This window comes from Centruroides sculpturatus, unplaced genomic scaffold (assembly GCF_000671375.1).
Source record: "Centruroides sculpturatus isolate CEXI.00-Female unplaced genomic scaffold, Cexi_2.0 scaffold298, whole genome shotgun sequence".
NCBI lineage: Eukaryota > Metazoa > Arthropoda > Arachnida > Scorpiones > Buthidae > Centruroides > Centruroides sculpturatus.
In genome coordinates this window covers 701448-720567 of record NW_019384568.1, presented here as the reverse complement: position 1 = coordinate 720567, position 19120 = coordinate 701448, and the positions used below count along the sequence as shown (strand labels likewise).

At 28.8% G+C, this 19120-nt stretch overlaps 1 protein-coding gene across 1 annotated transcript in view; it reads right to left on the bottom strand.

The window, feature by feature from the left end:
• Positions 1 to 19120, bottom strand: part of LOC111624104 (transforming growth factor beta receptor type 3-like) — a 34968-nt gene that overhangs the window by 10678 nt on the left and 5170 nt on the right. Inside the window, exons 3-5 of the mRNA XM_023366882.1 lie at positions 14703 to 14821; positions 14389 to 14595; positions 12343 to 12511 (exon numbers count right to left, since the gene is read on the bottom strand). Coding sequence (XP_023222650.1) covers positions 12343 to 12511; positions 14389 to 14595; positions 14703 to 14821 — 495 coding nt within the window. The remainder of the gene's footprint in view (positions 1 to 12342; positions 12512 to 14388; positions 14596 to 14702; positions 14822 to 19120) is intronic.

The following is a 19120-nucleotide window of genomic DNA, read 5'->3' as shown; positions in this document are numbered from 1 at the left end:
TCTTTTTTTTTTTAATAATTTTGCTTACAGTAATTTGTCGCATATCCCGCTTAAACAGAGTAAACTAAAAAAAGGTTATAATAAAAATAATCAAATGTTACTGACTGATCAAGTGACACTTTCAATTTTGCTCCTTAACTTTAATATATTTACATTTATTTCATTAAACAACCGCTTCATTCTTGTTTCGAATTTCGTGTCATCTCGATATTTGGTTGCAAAATGTTAATTTGTAAGTACTGTATATACAATTTAACTTTATTATTATAAAGTTATATATTGACAAAAGTTATGGTACATAATCACAAGTTAAAGCATATCAAATACATTTAAATTAAAAAACTGTGATTAGATTAAAAGAAAAATTATTTGTTTATCTGCATAAAAAACATGATATCTTTTACTGTAAAAAAAAAAAAACTATAAATTAGCTGATAATGGAAAACCAATTTTTTTATCTCGAAAATATTTTTAGGTGTTGTATACATTAATGTTTTTGACTCTACAGATTATCTTGTTTGAATTACATCCAATATTATCAGTCAGATACTGCAAACTATAATCTTATATAAACAAATAATGTACTTCAGATTCTTCCTCTTAACTATCATTTATCACATTAATGGCCATTAATCAAAATCATAGTAATTCTTTGAACATTGTAAATATGACATTTGTAAAACGTATCAAATGAAAATTTTTTAAATAATAATTTATATCAGTCTGTAAATTTTTTACTAAGTTGTTTACTAAAATCTGACTGAATAGATTATATATATATATATGTGCATAAATATAAATGAGAGATAAAGAGGAGAATCTCTATGTTTTTAATTAAAAATTCACTAGGATACAGGGGTAAAAATTATTATATATACATACACACGTACAAGGTATCTTCTTAATTTGTCCCTTTTGTTTATCTGAAGAACACAATAAATCACACGGCAGAATTGACCTTTAGAGACAACCATTATTTTGAGGCTCTGAGAAGAGCCTCAAAATAATGGTTGACTCCACTATATGGCTGTTTTGTTCCAGTGATATGTAGCATAAAAAAGCAATTATAAAGACACTTATAGGTACGTGCATACATGCATATATATATTTATTTATTTCTCCTGGAATGTTTCTTCTATATATCCTAGTGAATTTTAATCATGTATTCATCCTGGATATTTGTCACAATTTCTGTTCTGTTCATCTTTTTTGGTATATTTTTTAAAGCGTATGATAGATACATATAATATATATGTAATTATATGTGTATAAAACTATATGTTTAAAGAATAGAAACAAATTTCAGACATTTAAAATAAGGTTTATGTAGCTTTTAACATGGAAATTTATAATTATAATGGATAGATCTTGGATAAAATCTATGTTTATATCATTTCAAAATTGTTATTATACAAATGAGATATTTAAAAACTACAATTTGATAACCTATATATAAAAAAGTTGCATAATACTTTAAAGTTTAAATGATAAATTGTTTTAGAAAAAACTATGTCACCAAACCTCTCCCAATGCTAATTTAGGTCAAATTATCTGAAGAATTTTTAGAAAAAGTTTTACAAGAAGAAAAAAACAAATAAGTTATGGCATATTCTAATTAACATGCGTGCAAGTAAACAGATTACAGTACTTTGTATGTCTATATTAAATATATATAAATAAAATTAGCATATTTATTAGAAGTGTGGACGTATGTTAATTTATTTTAACACCGCTAATTCATAAATAAATCATCTTTTACTATATTTTCTAATATTGTTACATAAATGTCAGAGGAACATTATTTAAAATTATAAAGAAAATTTTATTTTTAAAGTTTAAGAACAGTTAATGGCTGAATTAATTAATGCACCTTTAACAGTGCATGAAGTTAAAAGAAAGCTAAAATTTTCAACCTGGTTAACGGCCATCAGACAAGAGTCAAAAGGTGGAATGCCAGCGTCGGAAGGAAAGGAAGAAGGAATAAACTAATAATGTAAACAAGAGGGGAGGTGACTGCCTTGCATGAGGATGGCCCATTAACTAGATTGAAAATGTTACCATTCTTTAAACTTTACTAATTGTCAAAAGTGCATTAATTTATTCAGCTGTGTTACCAAAGTGGCTAGCTCATCACCAATATTTAACAGATTGTATGACTCAATATGAAGCAAGAATAATAATACACAGGCATTCAAACATTTAAATGATTTGTTTGAAATTTCCAAATGCTCAAAGGATTTTGAACACTTCTTTGATGTGTTTGTTGCAAGTCTGCTGTTTGGTCCAAAAAAAAAAATTTATGTCAAATAAATCTTGACCTCCTCCAATTATTTCAGAGTTTTACTATTCTTTTTTAACGGCATTATGTATAATTTCCATACATAAAATCTCACTAACCTCAAAAATTAGTCCGGCAGTTGTCTAAATTATCACCTTTCTAATGTATTTGACCTACTATGAAAGTCTATCAGGTAATCGAGATTAATGAGATTTCGTGTATTAAGTCATCCTGTTAGAATTTGAAGAAGCGTTAATATAATTTCCATTTTAAAACATTATTATTTGCAAAACTTGTATATAAGACTTATAAATACAAAGAATCCCTCTATATTTAAAAAGAAAAAAGAAAAATTCATAAGGTCATTGTCCATAAAAAATAAACAGGTCACAAATTAGCCATTAAAAAAAAAAAAAAAGATCTGTTTTTCTAATTATTGAGCTTCGTAAAAGAATGCTATTACTTACTTTTGTTTATCTGAATCATCAAATTTATATAATAAATCATTATAATGTTTATATAAACATTATAATGTTTTATTATATAATATATTATATTATATATCAAGTGACTTTACTGGAAAGAAAAAATAATAATAATTATTCCTGTTTACCTTGTTTTATGGCATGCATTTCCTGTAAACAGTAATATATCTGATAAGTATTTAGGTACAATCTAAATGACATATCAGATTTTAAATTTATATTTCTATTGTTATTTTTACAAATATTTTATGAATTAAAGTAATTATTATTATTTAAAACGAATAGTTTTTCAAGGATAAGCAATTGAATGCAAACAATGAAAGTGTTGGTGAAATTTAAAAGTTTACTTGGATATTCAATGATTTTTATAATTTTAAATAATTAAAATTATTTTTTCTGCATTTAATTAAATTGTTATTCAAGAATAAGCAATAAAGCCATTTAATTATTCACGAGTAATTTATATTTTTCAGAAAGCATTTTGAAGGACAATTTATGTTTCTATATGTTTACATTGTAATTTATCTTTCATTTATTCAATTTCGTTAATTGATAATCTACTTTATTTTTAAAAATTTCTACCACGAAGGCATTAAGAAAGCCTTTTTTTAATGTCTATCAAAGGTTTGGCCGTGCTCATAATGGGATTGGCTGGGCAATGACAAATCAATCTGGATCAAATCACCTATAAAAATTGGGGGTCAAATCAAAATCCTTCAGAATGGTAAACAGAACCTTTATTATCTTGACTATCCAGTCAATATTATACTATTTATGAGACATGTCCCAAAAATAAGATACAACCTTTATTACAGCTTAATAGTTACATTAAAAAATTAAATTAGCCACTTGAAAGTACACAGTCTAAGCTATATTTCTATGTAGTTGACATTCTTTTCTAAAACTCTTCCCAGCAGGAACAAGGAAAAAAAATTCCTTTCTGAAAAAATTCTCTACTTAATGATTTGAACAAGTCCATGACCACATCTTTAACTTTGCCATTATCTGTTAAGTGTAAGCCACCAAGATGTGTCTTAAGAGGTCCAAAAAGGTAAAAATTAGTGGGTACTAAGTTAAAACTATGTACAGAATGGTCCATTACTTCCCATCCATACTTTTTTAGTCTGTCTGAAGTCTGGAGAGTTGCATTATCATGCAGCAGGTTTACCATTTTTTATATAGTCCAGACTTAGAAACCTCTGATCTTGGCATTTTTGTACCTTTTAAGACACATCTTGGTAACTTACACTTCTCAAATAATGATGAAGTCAAAGATGCAGTCATGAATTTGTTCAAATCATTAGCAGACAAATTTTCCAGAAGAAAATTTTTGCCTTTGTCTCCTGCTGGGAAGAGTTCAAAAAAGAAATGGCGACTACATAGAAAAATAGCTTAGAATGTATTTTAAAAAATTAAATTAGCCATTTGAATGTAATTTGTTATTAAATTGTTATAAAACACTGTATCTTACTTTTAGGACATACCCTGTATGATAAAATATCAAGTAATAATCAAGACCGTCGAGAGCTTGTAGGAGTTCCAGGGTAGAATGGGTCCTTTTGCTCTTTTTTTTTTGTTTTTAAAAAAATGAAATATATAAAATGTTTCTTTATTAATAAAAAGCAGTCTTTTGTTAATAAAAATAGCATTAATTTATAGTGGAAACACATAAATTTAGAGAAATTTAAGAGGAAAGTTTTCCAACCCCAATATTAATTAAAATAAAATACAAGTTTTCCTTATAAAACTTATTTATAATATTTAACTCAAAAATGCATTTAATACATATTACTTGTGTTTTGAATACATTTACAAGGCAGGCTTTTGAAATTTTATTTCTCAAAAGAATTATCTTCTAAATATGATCTTAAATTAAATTTTTAAAAATCAAAAATATAGTCATCGAAGTATGTTTAACAATTTATTTTTAGAAAAAAAAATTAAAAGTAAATAAATGTAAAACTGTAATTATAGTATAATTAAAACATTAAAACAAAAAAATAAGTCAATATATTAAGGAATTATCAATAGTCTTTAAACATTGACTTGTTTATAAATTTTTCCATTATATATCAGAATTAAAGTACATTGATTTACAATGAAAAATTTATACGAAGATTTTGGAAACTCGATACGTTAAATTATTTATTGAATTCGTAGAATTTTCTGTATAAATTTTTCATCGTACAATCAAATATTTATGCATATGCATAGTTATATACGGTATGAAAACTATATAACCCTCAAGACTAATAGCATTTCTTTTTCTTGTATTTGCCGAAAATATGAGAAGATACGAATTCTTAAATATTTGTATTTTCAACAAATATTTAAAAATTTTATCAGAGGAAAGAATAGAATGATTTGTGTCTGATTTCATTGGCTCGCAATTAACAGTTAAATTTATAGATTTAATAGATTGTTATCTGGCATGCGATGTATACGACTTATCACATAATTTATTTTTAATTCTTATATTTATTTTATTTATTTCAGATAAAATTTTAATAAATTAATCAAATAAAGTATCGAGAACTTGGTATTTTATTATGATAACATTTATTTGAATTTTAAATTTTACAAATATATTAACTTACGCAAAGTATAATGAATATTATTTCTCAAATTTATTATAAGTTTAAACTCAACTGCTTGTTATTTAACTGCTATTTTTCTGATTTATATTATTTAGATGTATAAATTGTATTAATGTATAAAGCAATGTATTGAAAAGTTACATGAAGTATACTAAAGCATATAAAATATAAGCATTTCTTTTGTAAGTTATTAATGTGCAGATAAGTGTTTAATCTCATTTTTTATAGATCATCATTTTTAGTATTTATATTTATTCTAAGATAAGATCTAAATTCTGTGAAATTGAAACTTTATTATACACTGATTGGTATCTAAGCAATGACAGAACAGCCAAGGTGACTGTCCTATAATGCCAAAATAGAAGAGGCATAAAAACTTTATTTTTTAATATTTAATTATTAAATTTTTTTCTTTGAAGTCGCTACATTTTGTCAAGGTTATCAATAAAGTGCTATCGACGTTATTCGTGTGTACAAAAACGTACATCATGCCATTAAATTACAGCAGCAATAATTTCCGATCCGTACTAGAGAACGGCAAGGTCTTTATTCAAAGTTATGGAGTTACACCACAGAGGAGATTATAAAATACTTAAAATATATTGTTATTTTTTTTTGCAGATGCACCATAACAATGTTGGAAACTCATTATCACAATGGGATTAATTTTTTAATTAATTATGATTGTAATCAAGATATTGTAATGAGTTTTTCATTATTAATGAACATTATCATTATCTAAATTATTTACATCCATTTTGTTTGTTTAATTTGATGAATTTTTTCTTCTTTAATTTAAAAATTCAAAACCGATAGCGAGTGGTTGTATTAACCCTGTTACAAAAACAAAGTAATTAAAATAATATTAAATATAAAGCTCGAAACATTTGTACTTTTTTTTTTAATTTCGTAAGTAATAAGTAGAAGTAATATCACATGTGATACTGTTGATCAGTTTGTTCACAACCAAACAGTATAATAGTCATATTGAGTAAACGATAATCATCTGCGTCAGCAATATCAGTATCCATTTACTTGATAGGAGCCGACAATAAAATTTTTATTGAATACTAGTTTAAAACGTTGATTAATTAATGCCGATGAGAATATTTTTTTTTTTTAAAAGGAAAGTATCTCTTAAACAAAATACCAAATAAATTATATTTAAACATGATATATTATGTTTAATTATAATTTAATTATTATCTGCTCTAAATAAAAATACAACAGCTTCTAAGAAAGTTGTAAGCATGTTAACGTATTTAAAAAAATGGTTTATGCGTATCTACTAAATAGGATAAATATGATCTGGCCTTTAATGTATTCAAAGGGAGAAAAAAAAATTCAAGGAGATATAAAATTATTATTAAAAACTGTTTGCGTACATATAATTGTATTTAATTATTTAATTTTGCATGATTAATTAATTTGCATGAGAATTAAATGCAATTTTTTTTATTACATAATTAATGATTAAAGTAGAATTTATTTCAAATTAATAAAGTTTTAATGCTTAAATATTGATCTTATGACTTCTAAGTAAAATTTTGAAGTTTTATGAGCGAATTTTTAAAATAAATTAATGAAATGTTCTTAAGCTGTCTCATCTTTTAAACTAAAAATAAAACATTTGAAAATAATTATATAATTTTATACATGTTTTAGAAACGGTTTGCATTGCGACGCAATAATTCAAGAGTTGAATGTATTTATGTGAAGAATGCCGAATTGTATCAGCAGTTTAACTAGAATTAATATTAGAGGGCTCACATTACAACATGCTAAGACCTACATTCATCCCTGTACCACTGTTGTGTTGTTTACTAAAAAATGGACCCTTAGATACATGTGTGGAGAAGTGCATTTGTTGCATTCAAGTATTCTTTCTTTATTTACAAAGGTAAATGGAGGGTCCTCTTCCTGGTTCACTATTAACAGAATTACAAGCAAGTAGAATTTAAAAAAAAAAAAACTTTTAAAATCAAAATAAATAACTTATTTATTGTTTTTATATTAAACAGTCGATATAGAGGAAGAGGAAGCGGTTCTAAAAACCTGAAAAATGTTTGAACAATTAGTTTTCTTTTGTTATAATTATCATTAAAAACAATAAAACTGTAATCAGTTTTAATTGGAAAAGATATATAAGAGAATAGGTTTGAACACAGTGCCAAGTACAAATGTTTTTTTTTTCTGCTAAGAAGCTAGGGGCTATGTATAATATTAAAAAAATTCAAATCATTACATAAATATTCATTAAAATTGGATATTTGTTCACAGTTTATGGATATTTTTGCTAGTGTTAACTCATTCAAATCATCATCTTTATTTTATTTTTTTAATATATATATATATAATATATACATGCTCATATGTGTACTTTTGCTCTAAGAAATTCATTATTTCATCCTTTTCCATTTAAAGAAAATTATTATTTAAAATAAAAAGGTATTTATTTAAGAAAATACATTTTTTCAATCATCAATTTTTATTTATAAAGTCAAGTACAAGAGGAAGAGCGGAAAAAAAAAATGAAAAGTGGAAATTCATAATTTTTACTCACTTGAAAATTTACCTCGAGTGCACTCAACTTTCTCTGCATGTTAAGGCTAAGATCTTTATCAAATAAATATTCTAACACATTAATTTTAACATGTAATGCCTTTCATTAAAAATACATTTATTTAATGAGTGTTATTTATGCATTCACATGATAGCAACAATATATTTTTAAAAGGTTTCAATGATTATTAAATTAACATCTACGTAATACAGACTTTAATCTTTCAATAAAATGTATTATGTTTTGATTTTATATATGTATATATATATAAATAGCAAATTTCAAGAGAACATTTTTTAAATTGAATTAAGTGATCCCTTGGGGCAAATTACGTAGCATATTCTAGACTAAAATCTCAGTTTCTTAGGAAATTTCTTTGTTTAAATTACATTTCCATTCAATTTGTAGCTAATGACTAAAAACTAATTTAAATTATGATTCTCAACACATGAATAAATAATTAAATATGATGAAACTGAAAATCAAACTAACCTACCATACGGATTATACTGTAATGTGAGATTAAGGAAGGGTTAATCGTTTCAATTAAAAATAAGAAATTTTGTCTACATTTAATTATTGAACATTTGTATCCCCATGTAATGCTTTTAACTTTAATAACATAATATACAGGGTGTCATAAGTCTGAAACCATAGGAGTTACATTGATCTTTGTTTATTCTTTTACAGATCTCTATCTGTAAAAGACTATGGTGCTGAGTAAGGAGGAATAAAGTCAAGTTATTTTCATCATGGGGACTCATTTTGATGGGGAGTCTGTTAAACTCTTTACGCAGCCCTTAGTTAGGATGATTGTGCCAAAAGAGTTTAACAAATTGCATCTAGACTTCCAATTAATCTAGTATAGATGCAGCCTGTTAAATTCATCGGCAACTTCTCCTGTCTCCATATACCAACTATCAAAATAACTTAAAAATTGTTCCTCCTTACACTATGCTTTATTTTTAAAAGAATAAACATAGATCAACATAACTCCTATGGTTTCAGACTTATCAACACCCTGTACATTACATTTAATTATTATTTATTAAAATTATAAACAATATAGAAAACCAAGCAATTTTTTGATAGATATAAATCAAAGTAAGAGGTTTGTGTACTGAATATGTGTGTAAAATATTTGATCCTGTTCATATCATGTTTTGTATATTTAAAGTATTTGCATAAATGCGATAAATTGGCTTCAATACTCATGAAATCAAAGTATTTAATTAATAAATTCCTCGATTTGATTTCTAAGTTTCAATGCAAAAGCGTATACTTTTGATTACTTACGTTATTGTGTCTAATACTAAATGACTGAACAAAAAGTTTACTTGAGAGGAATAAACTTAGCAATGCAGTCAGCTTTCTACACTTACTGCTGCCTTGCTAAACATCATGAAAAACATGTAAACACTTATTTACTATTGACTTGAGGAGTAAAATTTCCAACTTTTTGCAGACATTGCCAAGTCTACTCCCAAATAAGCTTCTCATTTGATCACCCTGTAAGTTTCATATCAAAAACATACCAACAGCTTAACTGTTAAAATTCAATGAACTAAATAGAAATAAAAGCATTAATATTTTTATAAGTTTTCCAATAAACAAATTAAGTTCACAACTCCCAAAGTCATAGAAGCACTATCAAAAATTCTTCGCGCGAAATCTCTAACTGTATAAGCTGATTTAATGATAAAATATTTTAATATAAAATTTAGTAAATATTTTTCCAACCATTAATTGTGTATAGTCGATGACACAGAAAAGCATTTCGGTTATTAATAAATTTTAATTACTTAAAAGTAAAATATGTATTCAAGAAACCTGGACCGAACCCTTCTAAACTGGCAATTGAAATGAAAATCATGCATAACTTTCCATCAACATGTCACAAAAGTTAAAACACCAAACAAATTAATTCTTTCTGAAACAGTGGTCATGATATCAAATTCGTCTCTTCTTTCAGTAGAGATTTAATCAATCTTTAATTCTTCTCCTCCTTACAGTATTTACTCTAATGAATGAATGGAGTAGTATCGACCACTAAAAGCGCTAGGCAATTAACATGACCTCTACGAATCCATCCAATTAACTTTTTTCAAGAGGAAACTTCTATACAAAACATTAATGACGCTTGTCTAACAGTGGGGAAAAATCTTAAAAGAAAAAAGGGGGTGGAAGAGAAGAATTTACATTAAGGAAAAAAAATAATCTTTATATGAAATTATTATCGATTAAACAGAGAAGAGAGAAGTAAAAAAAAAAAATATATATATATATGACGAATATATCATTATTATTACATCTTTTTATGAGTTATAAATGAATTAAAAACAATAAAAACTGAAGCAATTTGTAGTTTTACACAATAGCGATAAAATTAACTTGTATATATATAAAAGAAAAAAAATTTACGCTGGAATATATAATAATTTACTTGGGAAAGTGGAGAAGAAACAGAATTTTATTAATTACGTGACAAAAGTAAGCAGATTTTGATAATTAGAAAAGCCTGTTAGGCAATTTGCAGATGGTCTGTTGAAGAAAAACTCCAGAGAACTAACGCTATTATATTGAAATATAGGGGGGTGAGAGATCGTTCGGCATACGTCAGTTTCTCATTTACGACCTTTCGCAGATTAAACTAATTAAGATTTTCTTATTAGAATAATAATTCTTTCGCTACGATTACTTAATAATTTTTCTTTCTTATCCAAACCCCGTTATTAAGAAAATTCCAAGAAAGAGCGCTAGGCAAACTATAGGATCCGGGTGAGTTATCTTCAGAATAAAAAATCATTGTTTCGACACTTGTTGAGCTCGTAAACAATTTTAAAATTAATATTTTAACCGTCAATTAAGAGTTTAACCAATTCTACAGGCTTTTAACTATATTAAACCATTGCAAGAATGGATCTCACGTCGCAATCTGTAGAAATTTTGGCATTTGTAATGAGGCATTACGGTAATGTCTTCGTTCACTTAGCAACAATATATTTTTAAAAGGTTTCAATGATTATTAAATTAACATCTATGTAATACAGACTTTAATCTTTCAATAAAATGTATTATGTTTTGATTTTATATATGTATATATATATAAATAGCAAATTTCAAGAGAACATTTTTTAAATTGAATTAAGTGATCCCTTGGGGCAAATTACGTAGCATATTCTAGACTAAAATCNTAAACAGAGAAGAGAGAAGTAAAAAAAAAAAATATATATATATATAATAAAATTTCTCATTATCGATAGAGTGCAATTTGATAAGGAAGTAGCCTTAACAGAAACAGGTTTCTATACCAGAACAGGAGGAGTTATGGACGAATGCAAACAATATATTAGTTAAATAGTAAACCGAATTCTATGCTTGAGAATGTTAGAAGTCATGCTGAGAGGTTACTAGCACGAGTAACGATGCGGAAGCTGTTAAAATTCTTTTTTTTATTATTTATTTATTTCTTTTCCTTTTAATTTTTTCCTTTTTTGTTCTCACCAAGCAACGTATCCTTCTTGAGTTGCAGGTTTTTGTTAACTCCTCTTCAAGATTATAAAAAAAAAAAAATAAACAGATATAAATCGCCTTTTTTCCGCATAAAGATGATACTCGATAGCTTATTAAAGCATTAAAGTGGGTTGAACGAAAATTTTCAGTTGCGTAAAAGCGTGCAGAATTTACATTCGAATTTCTTTGCATGGTTAATGGACTGCAGGAAAAAAAAAGAAAAAAGAAAAAGACTTTTTGTTTAGAGTTTCAGAAAATTAAACCTTGTAGTTGTGGTTACCTTGATAACTTCATTTCGAATAGGGATATTTCGTTAGGATTTAGGGAAAGTTAGGGGGCAAATTTATTTTGTATTGATGATTAAGCATCAGAGGAAAATATTCCTTCAAATTTTAATGGTATTTCTATGGTATAATCGGCCTTAATTTACACGCGAAACTTCGTTATCACGTCGCGCAACCCACGCGTAAATAAATTGCCATCTCACTTTATCCATAAAAAAAAAAATAAATAATAATAATAATAAAATATTCTAGAGTAATTTTTACGTCTAGAAAAATTCCGTTTCGGGTTCTAGTAACGATATATCAACTATAAAAATATTATTACTTCAGGCACGCAACATGGCATCCTATTGATAGGAGCTAGAGAACTGAATTTTCTAACTGGGTGGCCCCCGTTAGACAATTGTCAATAGGATCCCGAGTGACTAAAACAACACGGCTTAGTCATTATGCACGTTGTGTTTACATAATTTTCAACGCAACGCTGAATTCTTCGCTTTGCAAAGCCGTAAAAATCGGTAATAACGAACTAAACTCGCGTCAAAAAAGGAGGAGGAACCAGTTGCGATTTAAAACAAACGTTATTTCGGGGAAGATTACTAAAACAAAACAGTCCACTTACCCAATCCAACGTATAGATTAACACTGTTGGCCATGCTAATTCGCGATAACGACGTCAGAGCTCCATACTTGTGACGTACCCATCCTAATAATCTTCCAAGAGAAGGCGGGCGCTTTCTCTGTCGTGATAAACGTGACACAGCAGAAACTACCTGAGACTGGTTTGTTACCTGGAAGAAAAAAAAATTTTTTTCCCTATTTTTAGTATATTTACACAAATATAAACACGTCCGAATGTAGCAAAGAGGGGGGGGACGACATAGAGAATTTTTAAAAGGGGAGGAAAATATAATAATAAAAATAAAAGCACCACGCTTTTTAATGGCATAGTAAATTTCCGGTCAGCGAGATTGTCGTAAAAATCTAGCCCAAGGATGAAAATCGATAGATTTATGCTTTACTTCTTACACTTTTTTTCGTTCGTGATTCGACGAAGAATCACGAACAAAAGAGGATGTCCGGATAGCCAAATCGGTCATGCAACAGAAATGACCTTTAGCGTCGGGTCCTGGGGGTTACCTGCAAGAAAATTGTCACGATGCCAGTTTTTCTCCTCCCCTCGATTCCCGCAACGCATCCCCCTTTTTCTTATTTTACCTTTTTTTTTTTTTTTTTTTTTGTAGAAGTGTGAACACGTTTTTAACCCTCGATTTTCACAGAAACCGAGACGATTCTATCAATTGCACAATACGAACGGTGTCAATATAACGTACACGTGTTGTAAATTCTCTTAGAAGGGTCGTTTAAGTGTCACGTGTAAGGAATAATCCGCTGTTTTGTTTTATTTTCCAGGAGATTTTTAGGGCATTAAAAAATCTATATTTACTATTGCGTAAGATGCTCATTATTATGCGAAAAGATTAGGAAACGTCATGATGTCATCCACTATCCGGAGCCAGTAAAATTTCAAATCTTAAGATCCTGTAAGAGCGATAAGCGCTTTACAAGGTCAACTAGTAGTTTTTTTTTTTCCTCTATCTCTTCCCCCTTTTTTTTTATTCTTTAAAACTGCATTACACATTCCACGCATATCCAAGAATCACAGGTCAACGCCACACATATAGGAATGAATGGCTCAGCTGTTCAGAAACAGAAGGGAAAGCGCCCACATAACAAACATGGCGGGAAGTCACGTATAATTTAGCTTCTTAATTTAACCTCATAAAAAAAACTGTTTACGTTAAGAAACGACTTTCTAAATTTAGAAAAAATCATGTTTTCATCCGGGACCAAATTTATATATTTCTCTCTCTCTCCCTTTTTTTTCCCTCCATCTCTCGCAGTAGACTGAACACAATTGATTTAGTAGGGAAAAAATGGGGATAAGAGAAGACAGGACGGAGGAAAAAAAAATAAAAATAGAAAATCTGAATCGACTGGGGGAAACTCTCCAACTATTGCTTCTACTGTTAATAATATAGCAGCACTGGAGCGACTGAGCGATCAGAGGGAGAGAGAGAGAGCAGCAGGAGGAACCAGACCCTACAGTCTTGCGTTTGGGCCTTCTGCATCGATACAAATCGCAAATCATCGACATTGCCCCACTAACAACGAAATGGGGGAAGAGCAGATGGTGCTGACACGGTTTCCATGGTAACCTAACTGGTTGCCTCTTCTTAAGCATCGAAAAGTGATATAATACAACTGCCGTGTTTACTGGAATGAATGTAGGACTGAATTTTAGAATATTTTGTTTAATTTTCTCCCCCCTTCCTACGACCTTACAATAGACGAATTCGGCGAATACCCTAAGTTTAGAGGCATCCTGGGCACTTATCCTAGTTTCTGATTCCAAAAAAACGCACTAAAATTTAGCAGTGCAAAAGCTTCTGTCATTAAAAAGAGTGTAATTGGGACAGTCCCGTGTATATATGAACTATGTTAACCCATTTAAAAAGTCGATATTTACAGTTTGATTTAACCTCTTCCTATCAGAGAAGAATTCCCTTTCAGTTCGACAAACGCGGTGTTATGTTACAGGAAGATGAGGATAAAAAAAAAAAAGATAAAAACAAAACAAAACAGAGAGAGAATATTAACAACTTACCACGACGGCAATGCGGGAATTTTCAGATAAACGTTCCACTTCAAGCTGCCACATCACAGGAACAGTCGAATGCAGCACCAGAACTATTGGACCAGCGTGGGTGCTGTGTTGAATTTTTGGCATAACTTTCAATCCAACATTGGGTAAATAACCAGAAGGAGACGAAACATTAACCCCCGTATTCTCCAGACTCAAAACATGTACTTCCTGTAAATACACAAGCAAAAAAAAAAACACAGTTAAATGACAGCAACATACACAAACACTTCTTTGATGTGTAGTTAAAAGAAAAAAAATAAAAATTAGTTATTAACCTGAGATTTTGAAGTAATTTCTTTACTGGTACATCCACTCACCGATGATACATGTTCTAATAGTGGAGTCACGTAAGGAGAATGAAACCTTGATCTCACATGACAACCAGATGATCGACCTGAGAAATAAAACAGATTCAGTTCCATCTACAGATATTATTAAATGAAAATGGTATCAAATAAATAAAAAGAAAACAGCACAGAAAAAAAATATATATATATACAGGACTATTGGAAGTTATCCAGTTAGGTAGGTTATACACACACACATACAGTACCAGAAATGTAATAAGAAACAGCATTAATGGATTTCACAAATGGAATTGATAAGCTTGTTTCAGGAACTATTGAATCCCTTAAACTTTTATAACATATTGCCACACTTAATTGTCTATTGAGAACATTACCATGGCTTGTTATCTTTAAAAAATAACACTTGGCTTTGGAATAGCTCACATTTAAAATGTACTTAAGGTAATGCAGCGAAAGATAGCGACTGTTTTTTTTTTTTTTTTTAGAAAGATTGCACATAAACAATGGGAGACCGTTGGTTTTTTTTCGGAGGTCATACAGTTTAATTTTATTGTGCCGGAGCATAAGGTCAAATTTCAAATGTCTGACTTCCATGTGATGAAGATAATTATGCATAATGGCACTTTCCAATGGATGATGATTAGGGAATAGCTAGAGTTGATGCAATAAAAGAATAATGATGCTTTAAAAAGAATGTAAAGTCATTCAGAAGACACTTTTTAAGTGGCTAAAAGGATAATAATGATAGGTAAACCTATATTAATATAATTTCCCCTCATATACATAAGGGAAAAGCTTAAAAGATAATAAGGAAAGTAATCTAAAAAGGATGACAAATCATTCTGAATAAGAAGAATCAAGCAGCTGTAAAGTGGGAATTGATCATCTTACAAAGGCTTTTAACATAATTATCACTAAACAAATGCTTTTTTTTTTTTTTTTAAAAGGCATCAAGTTGTAAAATTTGGGAAAGTCACCTGTGACCTTTTAAAGTCTTTGTGACTGTAATATTAAAAGGTTATCATCTATAAAAATGTCCGAAAGAAATTCTCAGAAGACTTTTGAAAGAATTTATCCATAATTATGTAAAGAATTTAAGATGATTATCAATACAACTGTAACTAATTGAAGAATAAATCTGAAAATAATAACTTAAAAATATATATTTTAAGGTTATCAAAAGCTATAAAGATAAAGGGTAATCAATTATTAAAAGCTTTTAAAGTTTAAATAATAAAAAAATGGCCACCAGCAAGTTTAAATTATGAACAGATGTAAAGTTAAAGATCATTATTTACTAGTTTTTAAGAGTGATTAACTTAGTATTGGTCTTATAAAAAACATAATGTTATCATATGTTAGATGTTTTTAGGATATCAACCATTAATAAACAAAAAAATCACTTATAAATTCTTTTCTTAATACTCTGGCATTAAAACATTAAGACTTTAGTAAGATATATTCATCTCTTAACATTTATATCAAAGGATTTGGTTTAAAGAATGTTTAATTATTTGAAAAATTGCAATGTTTTCATTATAAAAGTGCTAATATTTTTAAAATATACTTCAGTTTGTACATTAATACTTTTAAAATTAAGAACTGTTGCAGAATTACTCTTAAGTTAATCAGTAGTGACTATTGATACCGATCATTACCTTAATTTTAATGAGTAAATATATATATAAAAACAACTTAATTATGCCATTTGTAAATTATATTTTAATGTAATAATCATATAAAATAACTTAACAGGTGTCTCATTCTTTATTAAAATCAATATATTTAGTTTAAAATTCAGTTAATATAAGGTAGATAACCTAAGGGATTTCATAATATTAACAACCACCCTTTTCTAACAGGATTTTTATTACAAATAAGGTTTATTTTACATAAAAATGTACCTACTCATCCTAATAACTATTATATTCGAAGCTGTAAGTGTTAAGAAAGCCATTCCAAGCAATTTAATGAATTTCACTGGCTTAAATTCATTTTGAGGAATAAATAACAGCAAAAATACCATAAGATAAACCATCTAAACACTTTTTTTCCACTTAAAAGTATAAACACTCATTATAAAGTAAGAAAATTAACTTAAAAACTTCCATTAATTGGAAAGAAAATGGTACTGCGCGGTTAATTAATCAATCATACCGCAATAACAAAACCCAAATGACATTTTAATCTATAACAGAATAATTCAAACAAGCGTAAACAATAGAAGTGTTTACTATAGTATTGTGTATTCAAAAAAAAGTGATACAATTGATAAACAATGTTAACATTTGTACAAGATATTATCTATTTCCACCTATCTAAAACGAGAGGCCATAGTCCACTTCTAAAAGATCTTGGACACGCTAACAAGCAATCAATACGTACACACACATGTATATATATATATACACACACACAGACACATACATACACACACACAGTATATACCAGAATTGGCACAGTGCCAATTTAATTACATATCTCTCCGGTAGGGGTGCTACTGTCTCTTGGCAGATACAGAACAAAAGATTTGTTTCTTTTTTACATTGTCAAAAGGAGGGAAAAAAATAACACAAAAAATATCATTTAATCCCTCTATTATGGCGCCAATTGTTAGCATCACAGTTATATAATTCTTCAAAACAGAAAGTAAACAACTATTGTTTTTTTTATTATTGTTTTAACTGGTGGAAACGTGTTTAAAACCAAACACTACTACACACAGTTTTCAGTTATTGAAGTATTGTTCGTATAATACATAAACTTGTGTGCTTATTGTATAGATACGTGTGTCTCTTTTCACGTATGTATGTAAAATATACGTATAACAATGGATCGTGTGTGTATAAAAAACACTAGAAAAAACAATTAAGATAACGTTTATAAGTTAAATATACGTAAAAAAACGTTGATAAGTTACTTTAATATACAAATTCGTAACAGTATTATAGAAAAAAACACGTTAAAATACAATACAAATACACGTTTCTCGTGTGTAAAGACAATACATTAACGTTTACAAACGTAAATGTAAAAAAAAAAAAATCACGTGGAACTGTCGTAAAAAACGTTGACAAATTTTTTGTAGTGACATCATCACGATGGAGTTTATGTATTTAAATACGTTTGATACATTTTTTTTTACTGGGGGAAAAAAGCGCAGTGTTTCGTTGTTGTTTTAAGGGGATTAAACGACGTTAACAATCCGTGTCGGCTTAATCGTTTTTTTATGGTTTTAAAACGTTTCTAATGTAATTTCTAAACGTTGTAAGCTGATAAAAATCGATATAAACTCGTTAAACCTCAGATTATCTCAATTATTAATAGTTAAGTTATTGAAGTAAAGATGTAAAACCAGGAGAGAGAAAAAAAAACAAGAGGGATGAAATAGTAAACTGCACTAGAACCTCCTATTGTTTTTCTTTTTTTTTTTTTAATTCTTCTTCTTCTGTTTTTAGTGTTAAACATCTAACACAAGGGATAATCAATTGGGATATTCAAAAATGGAAGAGAAGTTGGCTAGAAATTTCTTAACAGAATTGTAATCTTGTAGAAAGAAACAACAAACTATAGTATTTCTATCGATTTTGCTTTTCCCCTGCTGAAGCAAGGAGAGTGGTGGTGGTAACCATACCGAGCACTTGTATCTTTTGTGTATCAATAATTACAGATACACAGTAAATGTAATCTATTTAAACTGCATTGTATCGCTAAAAGGAATTAATATAACGTTATAAAAATATAATTTAGCAACGTAAAAGGCGAAGGGCGTTCCTATTGTCATTACGAGGAGAAGGGGGTAGTCGTTGAGTATTGATTCGTTCTCTAGCGAACATTCGTTCATATTAGCCCATTTCCAACTTTGGCATTTTGCCTCCAATGCAGTTTGATATAGTTTTTTTCCCCCTTACGTTACCCCTCGAAATACCCCGAACGTTGGAAGAAAAAAAAAATTTATTTCTTCTTCCAACCAACAGCAGTTGGGTGTGGGGATATATTTTTTATATTTTTTTTGGTTGTATGAAAAGAAACACACTACTATCAAAAAGAAGCTGAGCGTGAGAAAGGGTTACATACAGGCACACACGTTCACCCCTGTTACCATAGTGATGAGGTGGGGTAGAGGGAAAATTCGCATGTTTTTTTGATACGAAACGGGAGAGGGATGGAGGCCAAATTTGGGTAGGGTCGGGGAGAGGAGGGTTCTCCCCATATTCTAATTTCCCAGTGGGAAGATTGGACAGGGGGATTTTTTTTCGATCTGCCTTTCTTTTCTCATGATTGTGACTAAGCCCATCTGCGTCTGGGGTAGGAGAGGGTCGTTTATCAGTGGGTGATGTCATCCCCGATGCCTGACTCACCCCTTTTTTCCGGTGAGGGGAGAC